At 36.3% G+C, this 18739-nt stretch overlaps 2 protein-coding genes across 5 annotated transcripts in view; both read left to right on the forward strand.

Annotated features, from left to right (window-relative positions):
- The first annotated feature begins 282 nt into the window (after positions 1 to 282).
- LOC109065495 (eukaryotic translation initiation factor 4E type 3-like) lies at positions 283 to 5850 on the forward strand. Its single transcript, XM_042712859.1, has 7 exons — positions 283 to 654; positions 1866 to 1938; positions 2570 to 2664; positions 3229 to 3289; positions 3445 to 3511; positions 3620 to 3775; positions 4022 to 5850. Exons 1-7 carry the CDS (start codon positions 479 to 481, stop codon positions 4066 to 4068), a joined length of 675 nt encoding a protein of 224 aa, XP_042568793.1. The 5' UTR covers positions 283 to 478; the 3' UTR covers positions 4069 to 5850.
- Positions 5851 to 6179: 329 nt separating this feature from the next.
- The window catches only part of LOC109047947 (forkhead box protein P1-B-like), a 42160-nt gene continuing 29600 nt past the window's right edge, over positions 6180 to 18739 (forward strand). For 2 of the 4 annotated variants that reach the window (XM_042712857.1, XM_042712858.1), the window contains exon 1: positions 6374 to 6555. The gene's annotated coding sequence lies outside the window, so the exon portion shown is untranslated. Of the gene's footprint in view, positions 6332 to 6373; positions 6556 to 18739 lie in introns of those variants that run through there. The other 2 variants (XM_042712856.1, XM_042712855.1) reach the window with 2 other exon arrangements.

Genomic DNA, 18739 nt, shown 5'->3' on the forward strand with positions numbered 1-18739 from the left:
CTTTTTAATTGTCAATTTACGTTTTTCATCTAATATTCGTATTTTATTGTTTTTTGGATTTATTTTTTGGATTTATTTATTAAGTTTTTAACAATAATACTGGTTTATCGCCGGTTCAAAATGGTCTAACGTACCAGCTAACGGCAGAAAATAGACCAAGTATAAGACAGGTGTCAGGTTTGGATTGTTTTTCCAACATGGGTTTGCCTTAAGCGCTTAAACTTTTCAAATTAGACCTCTTATTTTAAAACCTGTCTGAATGCTTTTATTTTGAAGTGCGGTGGAGGCCGAGGCGCTGCGTCTGACGTCATCTCTCCAGTCCGACTCTGTTGTTGTTGTTGTGTCGGTGACGCGGCAAGTCCAGCCGGCCGATCGGCAAATGAGTCAGCATCAATAATCTACCCATCTGTGGACGCGGAAATTAATACCGATCTCCCAACAAAACCCTCGCACATCGATTAGCTCTAATAAAGCAAAAATGGCGGTTCCTGCCACCCCAAATCAGCAGCTGAACACGGCGGGACAAAGCAGCCCTGTGAACTCTACGGAAAACGACATCCACATCGACGAGAGAGAGCTGGAAAACATCACCAACCACATCGAGGACGGCACCTCGCTGCCGCTGCACTCCCCCTGGACCTTCTGGCTGGATCGGTAGGCTGATGTTGGCATGAAACTGTTATCATGACTCGAGATTTTATATTCACAAAGCCTGTGATCAAAGGCCCAAGACTGATATTTCTCATTTTTTATAGCTATCCTTACTATTTTCAGTTTCGAGATGAACACCGGTAACACTAATAGATGGGTCAGGCGCCTTTATTTGGTGTTTTTAAGCTCTATGAGTGTCATAACGAACAGCTGATATATTAACTTGGTAAGTAGGTCGAGTCACCTGTAGGTCATGGTTGTTATTTAATATCAGATGTCATGTTCTTTCTGAAGCTCTGTGTGATAGAGTGTAATATGGTAAGTGTGTACCTCAAGGCTTTGTCGTGAGCCTATTTAAGTTTTTTTTTGTTTGTTTGTTTTAGTTTTTAAAATTTAGGACACTGTTAGTGCAAATTAACTTTTCAGATAGTGAACTGACCACATCTAAGCTGATTGTTCATTATATATATATATATATATATATATATATATATATATATATATATATATATATATAGCTTTTTCCTTAAGCTTCTCTTGCTTAAAGTTCTCTCCAATTATTTTGGTAATGATTTTCAAAAGGTTGAAGTCCTGTTTACTGTCCAACTGACATTTGGTTGCCATAATGGTTGTGAAATGCTTTTTTTGTTCTGTGTCTCATGGCATTATCACAAGCTCTGAATTGCACTTGACATAAGACAGAAGATAACATCTCTTTGAATGTATGATTTATGACACAGATATGGTTGATATGCCAAGCTTAGTGTAGCAAAAATGTCTTGTTTAAAGGTATAGTCCAACAAAAAATGTCTAAATATAAGTCTTTATTTATTCACCCACGTCTTTGCAAAAGCTTATGATATTCCTTTGTCCGTGGAACACGAGGTACATTTCTAAAGAATGTCCTGACCGTCCTTTAGCACATAATATAAGGCAGACAAGTTCCAAAATGACAAAAAAGCACAGCACTTTAAGCAACCATCTGTCATTTTGAAGCTTTACAGCAACAGTTCTCATTCACTTTCATTATCTTGGCCACTCTTTTGATTATATTACTCAGAAATTCACCCTTGTTCCACAGAAGACAGAAAGTCATGCAGGTTTGGAATGATATGAGGGCGAGTAAATGATGACAAGAGTTTTTATTTATAGTGAATTATTATTATTATTATTAAAGCTATTTATTAGTGTACATAATTCTTTATTTATTTTAGGTCATTACCAGGTACAACGGCAGCAGAATGTGAATCAAATCTGAAAAAGATATACACCGTCCAAACTGTACAGGTAGGTGCTGCGCTATTATTATTTGAGCATTTGTATAATTGTAATTTTATAATTCTAGCTAAGTTTTACAAAAATTGCTGAAAAAAAGGTACTCTACCAACAGAAGAGGAGGCGTAACCAAAAATCAAAAAGTCATGTCAATTAGAAAAGGTGCAACACTCACTTTTGAAGAAATCCAACTTTATTGGTAAACATCACATGAATTTTAACCAATAAAGATGGATTTCTTCAAGAGTGATTGATGCACCTTTTCTAATTGACATAATTATAATTTTTGCCTGATCCACCTGAAAAACTAGTTCGTTGATATTATTGAAGGTGTGGTTAAATTTCTGTTTTTGTGGAATTTTTATTGTGACATGAAGTCCAAATTTAACAGATGCTAATAAAACATAATTTTTATGTTAGGAATGAAAATCAATATTTTGCGTGATCATTTTCTCCAGTCATCATAGCTTCTAATTATATTTGTATATGCCTTAAATGAAATCAGGCACTAAAAAATTATAATGGACAGTAATGGTGTTTAATAGTTTTGTAAACTAGCAGAAAGAGGTTTACTGTTTAAAATGGAAGAAAAAAAATATTGTTGCTAATATATTGTGCATCCCCTCTTTTTCATAACATAAAGAGTTTCTGGAGTGTGTACAACAACATCCCTTCTGTGTCCTGCCTCCCTCTGAGGTGTAGCTACCACTTAATGCGAGGAGAAAGAAGACCGCTATGGTTAGTCTTTCATCATATTCAGCCAATTATCAACATACTCAGCTGTTCGGGTCAGTAGGACTTTTGTTCAAAAACAACACTTGTTATCAAGGTGTTAAATTGATCAGAAGAAGACATTTATAATGCTACTAAACTTTTCTATTTCAAAATAAATGCTGTTCTTTTAGACTTTCTATTCATCAAAAAAAGTCTTAATAAAGTAAATCTGTTAATAAAAATGTATCTTGAGCAGCAAATCAACATATTAGAATGGTTTCTGAAGAGTCATGCAAAACTGGAGTAATGATGCTTTGACATCACGGGAATAAACTACATTTTAAAATATAATCAGATAGAAATTATATTAAATTGTAATAATATTTCACAATATGACTGTTTTACTGTGTTTCTGATCAAATAAATGCAGCCTTGGTGAGCATAAGAGACTTCTTTCAAAAACAAAATCTTACAGACCCTGGAATGCATATCTGTCCTTAGCTTGGGAAATGCCTTTGAAACGATTCACATAAACCATTTGGTTTGATTATATATATGTATTTGTTTTTTTTTTCTGTGTCTACACAGGGAAGAGGAAAGCAATGCCAAGGGAGGTGTTTGGAAAATGAAAGTGCCAAAGGAGAGCACAGTAAGTTTGTAGTTTATTAATGGTGTCAGTTCAGGCCTAGAACTTTGACTTGTAGACTGCTTAATTTAAATACATTAAATTCATATGCAAATACAGTATTTTCCTATACATTCTGGTTTGTTAAATCGCTGTCAAATGATCCTTTTTTCTAACAGTCAGCTGTGTGGAAAGAGCTGCTATTGGCTACAATCGGTGAACAGTTCACAGATTACTGTGCATCAGGTGAGTGTTGTATATAAATATGTTGTATTAAATGATTTGCATGATTTGTTTATTTTATCAATAGCATTTAAATCCAATGAAATAATTCCATATCTGTTCGTCTTTTAGAGGATGAGGTGGTAGGAGTAAGTGTCAGTGTGAGAGAACGAGAAGATGTGGTTCAGGTCTGGAATGGAAACGCCTCTTTTGCCAACGAGGCAAACGTTTTAGGAAGAATCTACGAACTTCTTCCACAGATATCTTTTAAAGCAGTATTTTATAAACGTAAGTGTCCGCGCTTTGCATTCTTCTCATTGCATGTCACACTGTCCGTGCTGAGGGTTCATATTTTATTATTGTAACAGTATTCCTATGAAACCCTATAATGGCTTGATACAACGTTACACATTTTTCATTCAAATTAATTGTATTTATAGATTTGGTTCAGTTTATTAACACAGTTTAAGTGCAAGGATATTGTAAAATTGTTCGTGATTAATTCAAAACTTTTTTTTTTTTTTTTTTTTGTAGCACACGAGGAGCACCATGCATTTGAAGGTGGTCGCTCAAGGCATTAGCAAGCTTTGCACATTCACCACAGTTTTCCCTGTTTTTGGACTGATCCTTGAAAATGGACTGAAAACGGAAAAAGAGAATCCCTCCTGGTTGAACAGAACTCGGGTTTTTGCAGTGGTTTCATATCATAGGGAATGTTACAGCCCTGTTTTTAAGTAGTAAGCATCGCAGATGATCCCTCCACGCTTTTCGTGAGGAGTTTTCTCATTACAGATATTTAGGTGATATCAATAAAGATCACATAGCCAGTAGTATATGTAATATAAATCCTCACAAGAGAGCGATGTTGCCAATCGTTATCGTTTCACCCCTAGGTTTATTGATTAAATGTGCAGTCCGGTGACAGTTGCTGCTGCTTGTCAAAGTATATACACATTGTGTTAGAAATTTCCTTTACAGAGTTAGAGCGTCCATTAGGATCGAACTCTTTAGGGCTGTTTTTCCATAGACGCACATTAGGCATAACCTTAGACTAAAAAAAGTCTAAGGCTAAGCTTAATCTGCTTCTGGGAACTATCTTTTATGCAAAAGTATTGCACATTTCTCAACTGTCTGGCTCGGAGGTTATTAATGATTTCAGAGCAAATGTAAGTGGGTGTAACAACCTTGGTTATAACTGTAAGTATACAGCAAAATGCATATGCAATTCCTCGTTTTCACCCTAAACTTAACATTTAAGTAAATTGAAAGAATCCTGTATTAATCACATGAGGGTAAATTCTTACATCTTGCAAACAGCTTTGCTTCTATGATTTAGAAAACTGTATCCAGACCTCCTCCTGTAGTATTTTATGTATATGAAAGCTGTTTTAGAATGGCGTCAAAGCACTGTTGAACTTCTCTTTTCTTTTTTGGGTACTGCCTTTTGGTTGATATCCTGCATTTTGTTCTATGTGTTGCTGTAGGCGCTTAGTGTCTCGTCTTTGTCAAAATAGTCCAAATCATTAAGTCTGTTTTTTTTTTTTTAACTTATGCATTTGCTTCTAACTGCCTTTTTATTCACTGTAATCACACTGTGTCTTGTTTCAGAGTGCTTATTGTAGTTTGTTTTATTGTGTTTGGATGGATGCTTATGTTGGACAACTTGAGTCGAGGGGAGCTAGTGTAGATATTGTCCAATTATGAAACTGAAAAGGACCTGTGTAATCATCAGAGCAAATATTTTTTTAGTTTTTCAGTACCAAAGAGACTTCCTTTCTGTTCTCCTGTGTTATAATTCACCGTCGTCTGAGATCTGCACATGTCTGCGTCCTTCTGAACTTGCACAGAGCGAGTTAAGATCATGTTTGTCTTTGCTGATGTCTTTTCAGTAGCTCACTTTCTGTTGAGTGGCAGTTTTTACTTAGGTTTGTCAAGTCGGAAACATAAAGCCCAAAAAGACCTGCATCATGATCCAGGTCCCTTAATGCACTAAAAAGCACAATTATGATTTTGTCCTTCCTATGGGCAGGGATGTGCAAAATAACCTGTACATGCAGCTGACCTTTAATATTTCAGCCTTTTCCTACCTACCACTGATCTCTCATTGAGATGCCAGTGCTAACATGGATTTTTGGCTTTATTTTCGGAGCATTTGTGTCGGTTTTCCTGGCTCCCAATCAGGATCTGAAACCTCAAACTGATTGTCAATCTTCTGGAACGGTGCCTTGTGTTCTCCCAGGGTTTCACTCTTAGAATGTTCTGTTTATCTCTATGTATTTAATCAGTTATATTAGTATTTTGTCTTTCTTTTCTTTTGCTTATAGGTTTTGAACTATTGAATAAATACAAAGCAGAATTCGAAATATGACTATTGCAGTTATTTAAAAAAAAATGTAGCGTCTTTCATTTCAAATGCATGCATTTATGATGAATGAAATGCTGTTATGTCTGCGGTGCTGCACACTATAACCACTAGGTGGCGCTGTACACCCTTTAACGCAATGTTTAACGTCTTCACTTGTCTGCATCTCCAATACCTTTATTTAATTCACATCTCGCCAGATTAGCTCCACATATCTTTCCCACCAGCTCGTGTTTAATGTGTTATTGATTAATGCCTCATGAAATGAATCCTATATATAGTGCGCAACAGTATTTATTCCTCGCATCTTGCGCGGCGACGCATTACAGCCCTCAGCAGGTGGACGTGACGTCACGCCCCAACAACTAATCTGCTCTCGAACTCGCTTCAAAAACTCGGTTTTGACACGACTCACACCACAGCTTTATTCAGTTAATCTCGATCATCGTGTATAATTCGACCCTCGCTGTAAACGGTCAACGGTAAGTGCAAAATCAAGGCGCGTGTCCGTAAAGTAGTCCCCGGGACGCGCAGCGCGGATGAGCACACTTGTTTACATTGTGCAGCACGCGGCAGTGTGGCGAGCGCTCGGCTGCGCGAGCTTCATGGGAGACCGACACACTGCGCTTTCCAGCTCGCAAAAGTTCGTTCCAGTGTCGCCGTTAAAGTTTTCATTTCTGTCCGTTGAGAGTCCACTTCATCCCCGGTGAGTTTCTTTTTTTTAATCAAGTTTCCTTCTCGGTGTTTATTCGTAATTTACATGCGAGGTTGATTTGCTAGTTATTAGCCTTATCAGAACTAACGGCAGCTCCGAGGAGCAGCTAATTCAAAGCTCTACACACTTTTATCACAATTTATTTAGTATTTTATAACAGGGAATTTACCTTGAACGAAGTCGGTGGTTCTCATTACACTTGGTAATCGTCGTAGCATCCTCTTTAACCCCCTCAAGTGTGTGTGTTAGCTGGCTAACATGTGCCTTTGGATCAGTTCGTGTGGAGAACAAAAACAGCCCGAGTAACTTCAGTTAAAGACACTGCGTGCAATCTGTCGTGAATCACGTCTAACCTCCAAATCTCCACTGTTTTTATTTATGTATGTATTTTATTAAACTGTTACGATTATAAAACTGTTCTTAGCACAGCATATACAAAAAAGATACACGTACTGTACATATATACGTAACGTTACTTACATTATTGGACTATCAGTCATGCAAAATATACATAATACATGCAAAAGTCTTGAAAAGTCAGTTCTTTTTTTATCTTTTACTGTAGGAAATATCAGCTTACATTTCCAAACATTTCCATTAATTGTGATAAAACTGAGATTTTTGCATGCACGAGGAGTCTGACAGCAGCCAGTGCTCCACACAGAGATCTGATCTCAGCATCATCAGTCTGTCTGGCATTACACGAAGAAACCGAAACAGACCACATCCAGAAGAACTGTGGCAAGACACCTCAAGACACCAAGCTACAGTGTTTACAGGTTTAGGCACTTGTGTAAAAATGCTGTAAAGTGAGGATGCTTTCAAAAATAGTGTACATTACTTCTGTTAACTAAATCAAGTCAACATTTGGTGTGACCAACCTTTGCTTTTGAAACAGCTTTTGTACAAGGCACACTTGTGCATAGTTTTTCAGGTAGTGTTCTTGAAACGTCTTCGAGACATTGCCACAGTTCTTCTGGATTTAGCCCGTTTCAGTGTTTCCAGACGGACTGGATGACGGTGAGATCAGATCTCTGATCAACAGATCTGTTGTCAAACTCCTTGTGCATACAGAAATCTCAGTTTTAGTCCAATTAATGTTAAAAGAAATGTAAACTGATATTTCTTACTAACACCAGCAAAAGCTCCACACTGTAATTATGCAGCCTATATTATAATGTTTGTCAGTGGGCATTAGTCAAATCTCATTCGATTGAGTGTTAATCCTAACTGGGTGGTTTGATTTTGGATCAGCAGGTTTAAACAGGGACTCACATGCATCCTCTCATAGGGGAGTGTTACTGGTTGTGTCTCACAGCCTAGTAAAGTGCCTACCTGGACTGTATTTTTAGCCACCTGTGTGTGATGCACAAAAGTGCTGCCTAGGTTGGCAGATCACTAGGTCTACACGGTTTGCTGAGTTTCATTAAGTACTTCATGGATGTACTAAAGAGTTAAAAAATTCTCTTTGAGTTTCATTGTTTGATTGTGAAGCTGTTGAAACTACAACAAACAGAAAAGCTACGCCCATTGACAGGTTTCATTTCTCCTTTTTGCCTCTGAGCGTTTACAATTCAGTTAATCATTTGTTGGAGCTCTTTACAGGCATCCCACTCTGTCTTTTTTACTGCAGTTGTCTGTTCTTAAACCAGGTGTTACCTGCCCTTAGGATCTGGTTCGCTCACTTTATGGTCCATTGTGAAGATCTGTCCATTCAGCACAACTTCAGTAGAGCATTCAAGAGGATTCATTTATTAGTACAGAAGGTTCCAATTTCCAATTGCTTTTTTTTTTTTTTTTTTTTTTAAATGCCAAACCCATTACACTTAAAATATTTACCTGAAGCACCTGAGATTTTAAGTTTCAATAATTTATCAACACATTTGCATTTCCACACTTCTCTGGTGTCAGTTAGTGGCATGCAAGTAAACATATGAAATATATTGTAACTTCCAACATGTTAACTGTATATATGAAAAAAAGAACTTGAACGTATGAATGAAATATAAATAGATTTTTAATACAGCTACAAAAATTGTTCCGTCAAGATTTTCGGTCACAATCTCTGATTCATTTGAAAAGTAGATTGTGGATGTCTTCAAGATCGATCGTGATACAAATTTGTCAGATCGCCCACCCTTGCTTACATTCACTCCTTTCAAGAACAACACCACAAGTAGCAATACAAATATCTGTCAAGATGTTCAAGCTCTCAAGCTTTTATTTTGTTATAATATCGGTGAACCTCTGTCCACAGAAATGTTGGCAGTTTTCCAGCTCTGGAAACACGGTATTATGATATGAGCTGCACACGTATAAATGAACACAGTGCCACTCTTCATTCAGAAGCCTTCACTTCAAATAAATAAAAGATGTATTGCAGTTTCAACTTTATTAATTGTGCAACCCCATTTGTTTATTTTTTAATGTTACATTTTATTGAATTAATATCAGGATTCAACTCATGAACCCCATGTTTGGGAAACCCTGTGTTAGTACATTCTTCTTTCATATCTTTCTCCTCCAGGCATTTTTTTGTTCCTGGAGCTTCGTCATATTGCTAACAAACCTGTGACGGCCTGTCTTGTGTTTCACAATTGTGTAATTGATAAAGAGTTATTGTACTTTAAATAGTGTTTATAAACGGCATGCTGCCTGTTTCTGTCTGTCACTCTTAGTGTGTGACTGAATAATGCGACGATTGACAGATTTTGCCATGCTTGCGCAATAACCGCTTTAATGACTTGCGCAAAGGTGATTTCTTATTTCTAAATGACATAACTTTCCCCACCTCCTGCTACACAGTGAATAAAATGGTCAGGAACCTGTAATGGCAATGTCATAATCCGATTTATGATTAACAGTTTTCTTGACATGTCTAGATAAACACCTTTATGGCATATACTTGGACGTCCTGCTGCGATGGCTGACTGCCTAATAAACAACAATCTATAGTACATAAATTGCTATATTGCACTTGTGAGATGACTGATGTGATAGCTGAAAGGAGTGCCACGAGCATGAGAGAATGTAGGAGTAAGTGTGATGCAGTTTGTTCTGAGGAAGCGGCATGTGTGGTGCTCCTAGGCGTGGATGTGTAGATGAACGTGACAGATATTTCCTTTTTAGGTGGGACTTTTAGATTCTGTTTCCCCTTTCTTATGTTCTGGCTTCACCAAGGGTTTCCCCTCAGGTGAAGGGGTTTCAGATGAGTGCACTAACACTGAGCAAACCTTGTTGTGGTGAGGAAGCGTGATGGCTGGTTGCTTGACTGGACAAGGTGACAGGTTCGTTCTTGGTTAGTGTTATTCAGTCACTACCTTTTCCCGTTAACATTTGGGGTAGTGAATAAGCCTAGTCATCTGTGTGGGTTAATTTTTTGTAGTAAACGAAACTAATAGTTCGTGATAAGTGTACATAGTAATCAGTTTCTGGTAAATAAGCACAAGTTTACTTTGTGGACTGGGAAGGTGTTGCTGAAGAGTTGCCTGTCACACCATGCTGTCTATCGGTGTAATCTATATGGAAATAGGGATAATTCTGCTGCCCTATCTCAACTGACTCGCACACCTATTCAAATCTTCCGGAACAGTAAAGTGTGGTTGTGCTATCGGTGTTTGCCATCCTGGAGAGTTGGAGCACTTTGTGTGCAACTGATGTGATCTGTAGAGAAGCGTATGCCACAGGCCTCTTTCATTTATGATTTTTTTTTTTTGTTTGAGGTTACCAGTGGGTTATTGGAAATACTGTAGGTGGCAACAAGACTTTTTTTTTTTATACATATTTTGCCATCATCAAGTTAATCTTTAGCCAGTCTTAAAATAAATAAAATTTTTCATAATGTCATGGTGCCTAAATTCAGTTGTTAACAAATGAGTTTAGTCTTATTTTTATTTACACTACTGTACAAAAAGATTTGGGAACGAAAATGTCTCTTTCTCACGAAGGCTGCATTTATCAATTTAATTTCAATCTATCAATCAATTGAATTTATATTTGCTGAAAAGTATTAATTTCTAAAAAAAAAAAAAAAAAAAAAAAAAAAAAAAAAAAAAAATCCATTATAGGCCATAATGTGAAATAATTATTGGCTTATCAGTATAATAGATTTTTCATGTTTGTGCATCTGTAATATTGTACATTCAAGAACAAATCCTATAGGACACACAAGAACCTTGTTGTTGTTGTTCAGAAATCAAGCAGAAGTCTCATTATGCACAGTTTGTCTTTAAGGTAATTTCTTCTTTAAAAAAAAAAAAAAAAAAAAAGTGTATTAAAAGATAATATCACCAAACTGCAATTCTCATCTTTTTTTATTTTCTTGACCAAAAAAAAATACAAAAAATTCTGCCTTGACTTTTGTTTGTAATCTGCACACACTGTTAGTGAAGTTTAAAAAGTTTGAATGAACTCAAAGTCTAATGTTTGACAAGCCTTCATCACCCTGATGTTCAGTCTCTCTGTAGAAACCACATCATTTCCATCTCAGTAAAGTGTATTTACATAGTAGTACACCTGAATGAAAAGCAGGCACTATAGCAAACTGCTCTCTGTACTAAGCCTGTCACACTTTTTCAAGATAATATTGTCTGGCCTGTAATTTTACTGATGCAGCCTGCCTATCTTTTTCTTGGCTTGTATCCGTACAGTGTGGTTTTGTGTATCTGTGTAATTTGTCATGTGTTGGTATCCCGGCTATGAAATGTGATATTCTACGAGGGCTGCCTCTTCCATTATCTCAGAAACCTCACTAAAAATAGACCCATGCATCCAGACACCATGCTGTAGCCTACTACAAAGTGCCATTAGCCCCGTCTTTCTGCCAACTGCTCCCATCAGCCCCGTCTGGCTGTCAGACCCTGGTTGAATGAACTCATGATGCTGATTTTTAGCTGTCTGCACATTCAATAATCATTTTAGACCGGTTCAGGAGTATTGAAGTGCCTTGTGAATGAAGTGAGACTGTACACAATTTTCATAATCCACAATTTTCATGAGTGTTTGAATTTAGCCTTCAAAAATAAGTCTGTACAGGTTACAGGTAAATGATTGATTGGTTCATTAACTTCATGGAATACGAATGTAAAGTGAAACACTCAGGTATTAATGCTAGCAGGCACCTGCTTGAGTCATCATGTATGTTTCTTACTTGCTTGTCTTAAAGAGACAGTTCTCCCAAAACTAAATTGTCATCACTTACTCACCCTTATGTTGTTCCAAACTGTGGAACACTGAAGATATTTTGAAGAAACTGTTTTTGTTCATACAATGAAAGTCAAGAAAAAAGATATTTCTTTAAAAATCACTTCTTTGGGATTCATAGATTTTGTGTTAAGAAACGAGGGAGAGTAAATGATGACAAAATGTTCATTTTCTGGAGGACTATCCCTTTAAATTTGTGATTCACCTAAATTTTTTGCTGAAACCAAAATGAAGGTTTTCATTTAACTAAAAAGTTAAACAAAATAAAGAAAATAGAAACTGTTGTAACTTATCCACATTGTCTGCATGAAATAGGCACAGACACAGTCAAAACACATCGTTGGAGAAGTCATCGCTATTTTAGCCTGAATGACTGAAGGACATTTGAGGAGAAAGAATTTGTAAAGATTGTGTGGACTCGTGCCCTGTGAAGTTCACTACTTTCAACTGCATTCATTTCCTTTTTATTAGACTTTTGTTCAGAGCATATAACAGTAAATATAACATTCCATTCAGTCTGATGGTGTGGTGTCAGTCATGCCTCATCTGGTGGAAGAAGTACAAATATCATATTGAGAATAATTAGCGAATGTATTTATCTAGTCAAACATTATTTCTTTCCTTGGAGTCTTTTTTACAACATCTTCCTGAAATAGGAGCATGCTTTCCTCCACATATTGCTCCCTCTTTTAAAATATTTACTTATCTAGTGATTGTAGTGATATAGTCATTCCTAGACTGCACACAAGGTGTTTCTTTAATTTATTTTTTATCTGACTTGTTTCATGTTCAGTTTAAATTTCTGTAACAGAATAGCCTGAGGCTGTCTATTGATGAACTGAACTGTTTTTTATTTTTCATAGCTGAGGTGAAAAACACACATACGTGCTGTTATGGAGAATTAATAGGTAGACGGAGTCTGATGAATTTGATTTCTTTGTATCATTACTTGGTCTAGTGAATTGATTAATATACAATCAATACCTAGAAGTAAACAACATTAGTCAGCCGTGCCTGGGCATATTAATTGTCCAGTTCTGTTGCATTATGGGTAATAAACCCCACCATCCTCAGACCTATCATAATTACAAAACAAACCACCTTTCTTTGATGTTCTTGCTAATTTTATTACTCCAGTTTCAGCTTTGTCTTGAGGCTGTGTCATATTAAGCACCTTTAGAGCTCGAGTGTGTGCGTTTATGACTTTACTCCCTCTTTGTGTTATGTATCAATATCTCCTCATTGAGACTTCAAAGGCATTCCTTCAGGTTGGTGTATGTTTTTCCTTCCTGACAGTTGATGTCCTCAGAGGCTTCACCTCTCCCCTAAAATCCTCATGTTTGTGTTGCTTGTCGGCTAAAGTTTGTGTCTATGGGAAAATAAGGCATTAGGAATGCAGAGAAATGTTCATGAGATGAAGGCCTATCATCTGTGCAAATAGACCGATGCCAGTGTAAGTCAAATAAACACGCGCAAAACATTCTTTAGCTGTTACACTGTTGATGAGCTTTTGTTCCCTTTTCATGTTTCTGACCATGTAAGAATGTTTAACCCAAACAAATGTGCATTAGCGTTCTTTTAAACAGTCAAACAGGCCAATACTGGTTCAGATTGGCATTTTGTAGTTATTTCTAAAACATCTATTTAGAGCAAACATGCCTGTTGACGGTTTATGACAGAATGACATGGTGTAACTCACAGATTTGTGCATGATTCATATGTAGGCCTGTTTTTTTCCACATTTGTGGACCGGTTGCATTACAGTGTTATGCTCTCATAATCTACAGTGTATGTTTTGGTGCATGTTTGTCATGTTTTTTACACTAATGTTCTGCCAGTTTTTGAATATTTGTGCAGTCTATGTTGGATGTTTTGCTCCCGATTTCCTCCTTTGTGCCATTTTGTCCCTGCATGCATTTTACTGCAAGTGCCACATTTTTTCTCATATAAACGGATAGAAGTTCTGGTCCTGGATGCTGATTGGTCAATTCATGACATGAAACATCTGTTCACCTTAGGCCTGGGACGGTTACCGCATTACCGCAATACCGCGGTCACGTGACGCCTACCGCGGGTCTAAACCTGTAACCGTCATCACCGCACAAAAAAAAAAAAAAAAAAAAAAACCTTGGCCTGCACATCTGATTGCCTTCGGCAGAAGTCAAATGAGCCATTTTAATCTAGATTAATTCCAAGATTACAGTGAGATTAATCTAGATTAAAAAATTTATCTATGCACCTCTAATAGGCTAATAGCATTCCATTTGTATTGACTATTAGGCATAGAGTACCTGTGTAATGTCTTGAGCCTATATATTGAATTTCATTTCATTTTACTAAAGCATAAAATACAGGCGGATGACTCATGAGAAAGCCAAAAAAGCAGGACCTCAGTTTTTAATTGCACGTGCTTATTCTGCTTAACACAATTCTCTCACGTGGTTGCGCAGCCGACAATTGCGCATTTAAGCTACTATTCCATCGAAACATGGCATTTATATGTATAATATATAAATATGTAGACATACAGGCTAAATTAATATAAATATTTAAAAATCTATAATATATATAAATATTATTTATATTATATATTTTTACATAGTATTTATATGAACTTAGCCTATATCTCGTGTGCGCTTTGGTCTCAGTGTGGTTCAAGGCTATAATTTAACGAATGCTATTTAATTTAACAAAGTGTCGCTGCTCACATACTGTCATTGTTTTTTTTTTAAACTTATAAATATTATTTATATTTATCTTATTTATAAATATTATTTATATTTATCTTATTTATAAGTAAAAAACAACCACAATATTGTGAGCAGCGACACTTTGTTAAAATTAAATAGCATTCGTCAAATATAGCCTTGAACCACACTGAGACCAAAGCGCACACGAGATATAGGCTAAAATAAATATAAATATGTAAAAATTATATAATATAAATATGTATATATATTATAGATTTTTAAATATTTATATTAATTTAATATGTAATATAAATATTTATATTACTCTATATGCCTTCGTTAAATAGCCTTCATTAACCACTGAGACAAAAAAGCGCACACGTAATATCTATATAAATATTAATATAGCTAAACATGTACAAATATGTAATATAAAATATAAATCATATTAAATATAATTCATATAGGTTTCATCAAAAACTTCTACTCCGACCCCCAAGAGAATTCGTGTAGACAGAGATCAGAAGGTATTTGCAGGGGGAAGCCCTGGATTCCCACGCAGACCCTCTTATCTGGTGGCGGGACAATAGTGTCCGATTCCCTCTGCTTTCCAAAGTAGCCCGAAAAATATATGACCATTTGCGCTACAAGCATTCCCTCAGAACGTGTGTTCAGTGCTGCAGGTAACGTCGTTACGTCTTTCAGGGCCTCCCTTAAACCTGACAAAGTGAACATGCTAGTTTTTTAGCTAGCAAAAATATGAAGGCTGGGGATGTAAACCATAGTGCCTTTCGTTTGCCAGCACCTTTTTTTTCAGACATAATTTCTGTTCTAAATGTTCTTATTCTAAATGTGAAATAATAAATGTTAAATAAACGTGTTCCTTAGCCTCTGTGTGCGCAAAAGTCGTTATAGTTTAAGTGATTGTTTGATGACGACGACTGTAGCCTAATCTGAAGGTAAAACCGCAATACCGCGGGAATTTATTGCTTTTCAACCGCGGTAAGAAAAATTCAATACCGTCCCAGGCCTAGTTCACCTACCTGTTGTCGCTGTGCAGCACCCATAGATGCCAACTTAATTCCACGGAAGGATGGCACTTAATAAATTGGTTAAAGTCATGATGAAATGGAAGTAGTGACAGATCTTTTCTTTCATATTGTGATCTGAGTGAAATGGTTTGTCGAAAATTTATGTAGGGCGGGGACTGTTAGGGCCCTATGAAATCCGTTTTATTTTTTCCAAAATTATTATTTTTTTTCCATTTTAATTTTTCTGGATTCCGTTTTTTTTTTTTTTTTTTTTTCTGGACTCCTTTTTAATGGTTAAATAGAATTTTATTAATCAAAAAACATGTCTAATTAATTAAAATCTTTGAAAAAAATTCACATCAATTTATTAAAAGTTTAAAAATTTACGTTTAGGGCCCTATTCATTTTTTTTTTACGTTTAGGGCCCTATGCATACGCACACACACACACACAGACACACAGAACATGCAGGATTCATATTTAAATAGTATTTTTGCGGCTTAATATTTACAGATACTAGTCCATATAGCGGTTTGAATTAAGCGTAATGTCCTACTAATTCAAAATTTGACAAATTCCGTGACATTACGCATTATTCAGTAAATTCCATTTTTATAACTGGATTCCCCGATTCTGTCCGAGTATTCTGCATCACAGAAGTCATAGGGCACTAGACTATCCATCAATTTGTATATTTGATGGAGGCACATCTTCACGTGACCTTTCAGTCAGTAGTAAGGAATGGGTGAGTATGTCATCAGAGAGAAGTCTGGCGTTTCACTGGAAGATTAAGTTTTGGTTGACATTTTGATAATTAAAGAATGGAAACATGCATGGATGAACCATTCACAATAAGATCAATAACATGCATTTATGAAATGGGTAAATTTGCCTATGCCTATTTGCAGTGATAACACGTTATTATGTAGTGACAGTTTTATAAAATTAATAAGTCACTAAAAATTAAGAAAATAAACTGAGTTAAAGGGGTTGCAGACACTTTGAATCTTACTTAACGTAGTCCCTTGTTTTTGTTTATAATGTAGAATGCCTCTGGTGCTTATTAAACCTTTGAGCTAATTAGAATGTTTTGTTAGATCATCTTAATTTAAATGAGTGACAGAGTAGTGGCTCCGCCTCTTCGGTACATGTGGCATTATTTTAGCTTTAATACTTTGGATCAGTTCCAGAGCTCCAGACTAACGGTTGAGAGCAGTGGCACCAGCGCCACTAAGGTCTACAGATGGTGACGCCAGAAGAAGATTTGGTAGCGCTGGAGGGGTGGTATGTGGGGGTTTTAAAAATAAAGATAGTTTAATCACAAAATTACTATTGTTTTGCAATAATAAGTGCAGTTACTAACAATATTATATGTAATAAATGCGCTTATTTCTTGGTAATACACATTTGACTGTAAAGCAGTGAGGTTGAGTTGGGAAGCATACAACATTTACTTTTATTAACAACAGTAATGTGCAAAATCTAAATTTTATATGGAAAATTAATATATACTACTCTTATTAAATGTATTATTCTTCTATAGTATTATACGGAACTGAACAACAACTTGAGTGATTGTAGAAGTTCACAAGTTCGAGAAAAGTTTGTGTTTTTCAAGGCACTTTGTGACTTTTCTTTCTTCATACACAAAAAGTGCAAAACTTTGACAAAATTTGATTTCTTGATTTTACAATAGAGCTTTTTTTTTCAGTTTTAAAGTGCTGTAAATAGTTGTGTGAAATACTTGAAAGTCATTGAAAAGTGTTTGAACGTCTCTCAAAATGTTGTACAAAACCTGAAATAAATAAAGTCATAACATTCGACTGTTTCTGCCACAACATCATGGTTATAGTCATCCTTACTATTTCTGGGTTTCTACATCATCTGTTTGATCTGTTTATAACAGAGAATTCTGTGAAAAGTTCTCAGTTTGCTTGTGCTGCACTGCGCTCAATTATTGGTCCGAGCTGATAAACGGTCCACGCTGTGCAACTCAACTGAGTAGTGCGGTTTTGTTACGCTTTTGTTTTGTTTGCTGTGTCTCATATGCAACAGAATTGGCATCTCTTTTGAGTTGGGCAATGCTGTGGTCTTACCAGTGTGACTGCTCGCACAATTTAGTCACACAGGCAGAAAAAATGGTCACAAAATGCGTCCATTTGGTCACAGTCTCAAACTTCCATCTAACGCTTAACAAATAATAAAAAATACAAATTATCCATCCATATCCCACAACTACCAACACCATGTATGCACACCAATCTGAAATTTGTCCTTCATTCTCAGTGAAAGTACAACTCTGTGTCTCTGCCAGCCGAAACAGCGGCTGCGTTAGCACCACTAAATAACAAGCACTCAAATCCCACAGGCTCTGTTCTGGTTCACATTCAGTCAAGAGAGGGGTTGCTTGTTTGTCTAGAGATTTTCTTCGCTGTTTACTCTAGCTGTGTTGCTTTTTGAGCCGTTCCCCCGCCCTTCTCAGCTGTTTACATAAGGCCCTCCCTGTGTATTATGGCACCTGCCAGATCTGCAGATCGTACCACCTGGTTAATGTTAAATTGCTCCAGAAGGAAGATGTGTTTGTTAATAAACACCAAACCCAGGGCCCCAGTGTTTACAGTAGTCATGGTGGCAATCAGTTATTTAACAAATATCGGCCCCTGCTTCCTTGTGTGGGAGAGTGTTTAACTATGTAAGAACCAGAGAAAATGTTCAGCCAGACAAGGCAGAGCTGTACAAAGCTCTTGGTGCTGAAAGAAATTAGTTTTTATGAAGTTAAGATCTAAATTATTTTGTAACTCTTGAGTTTTTGGTTGACCAGTTCATCTTTAAACAAGTGGTTTCTTGCCATCGTGAGGATAGGATAAAAAGAGAACTGTAAATGTCAACATTTTTCAACTGTACACAGCCCACGCAGCTGCATTGTCTTAAATGGTTAATTTTAAGCTTCGTGGAAGGCAGGCAGACAGGTTATACAAATATTCATAAGAACTTACTTACAATGGTGTTTCCTGAAACAGACATGCTTTAACTTTTTGTTTTCTGTATTTCTATTTTATGTCAGTATTTACTAGAGATGCACCAATACTAGGGTTGCACCGATACCACTTTTTCAGAAAGAGTCCGATACCAATACTTTCATTTTTGGTACTCGCCGATACCAATATTGTCACAGCATTGGTCAAAATTATAATTTTTTTTTTTTTTTTTTTACAGATATTGGGTACAGAGACAAAATAATAAAAAGAAGAA

This window comes from Cyprinus carpio, chromosome A23 (genome assembly GCF_018340385.1).
Source record: "Cyprinus carpio isolate SPL01 chromosome A23, ASM1834038v1, whole genome shotgun sequence".
Lineage (NCBI taxonomy): Eukaryota > Metazoa > Chordata > Actinopteri > Cypriniformes > Cyprinidae > Cyprinus > Cyprinus carpio.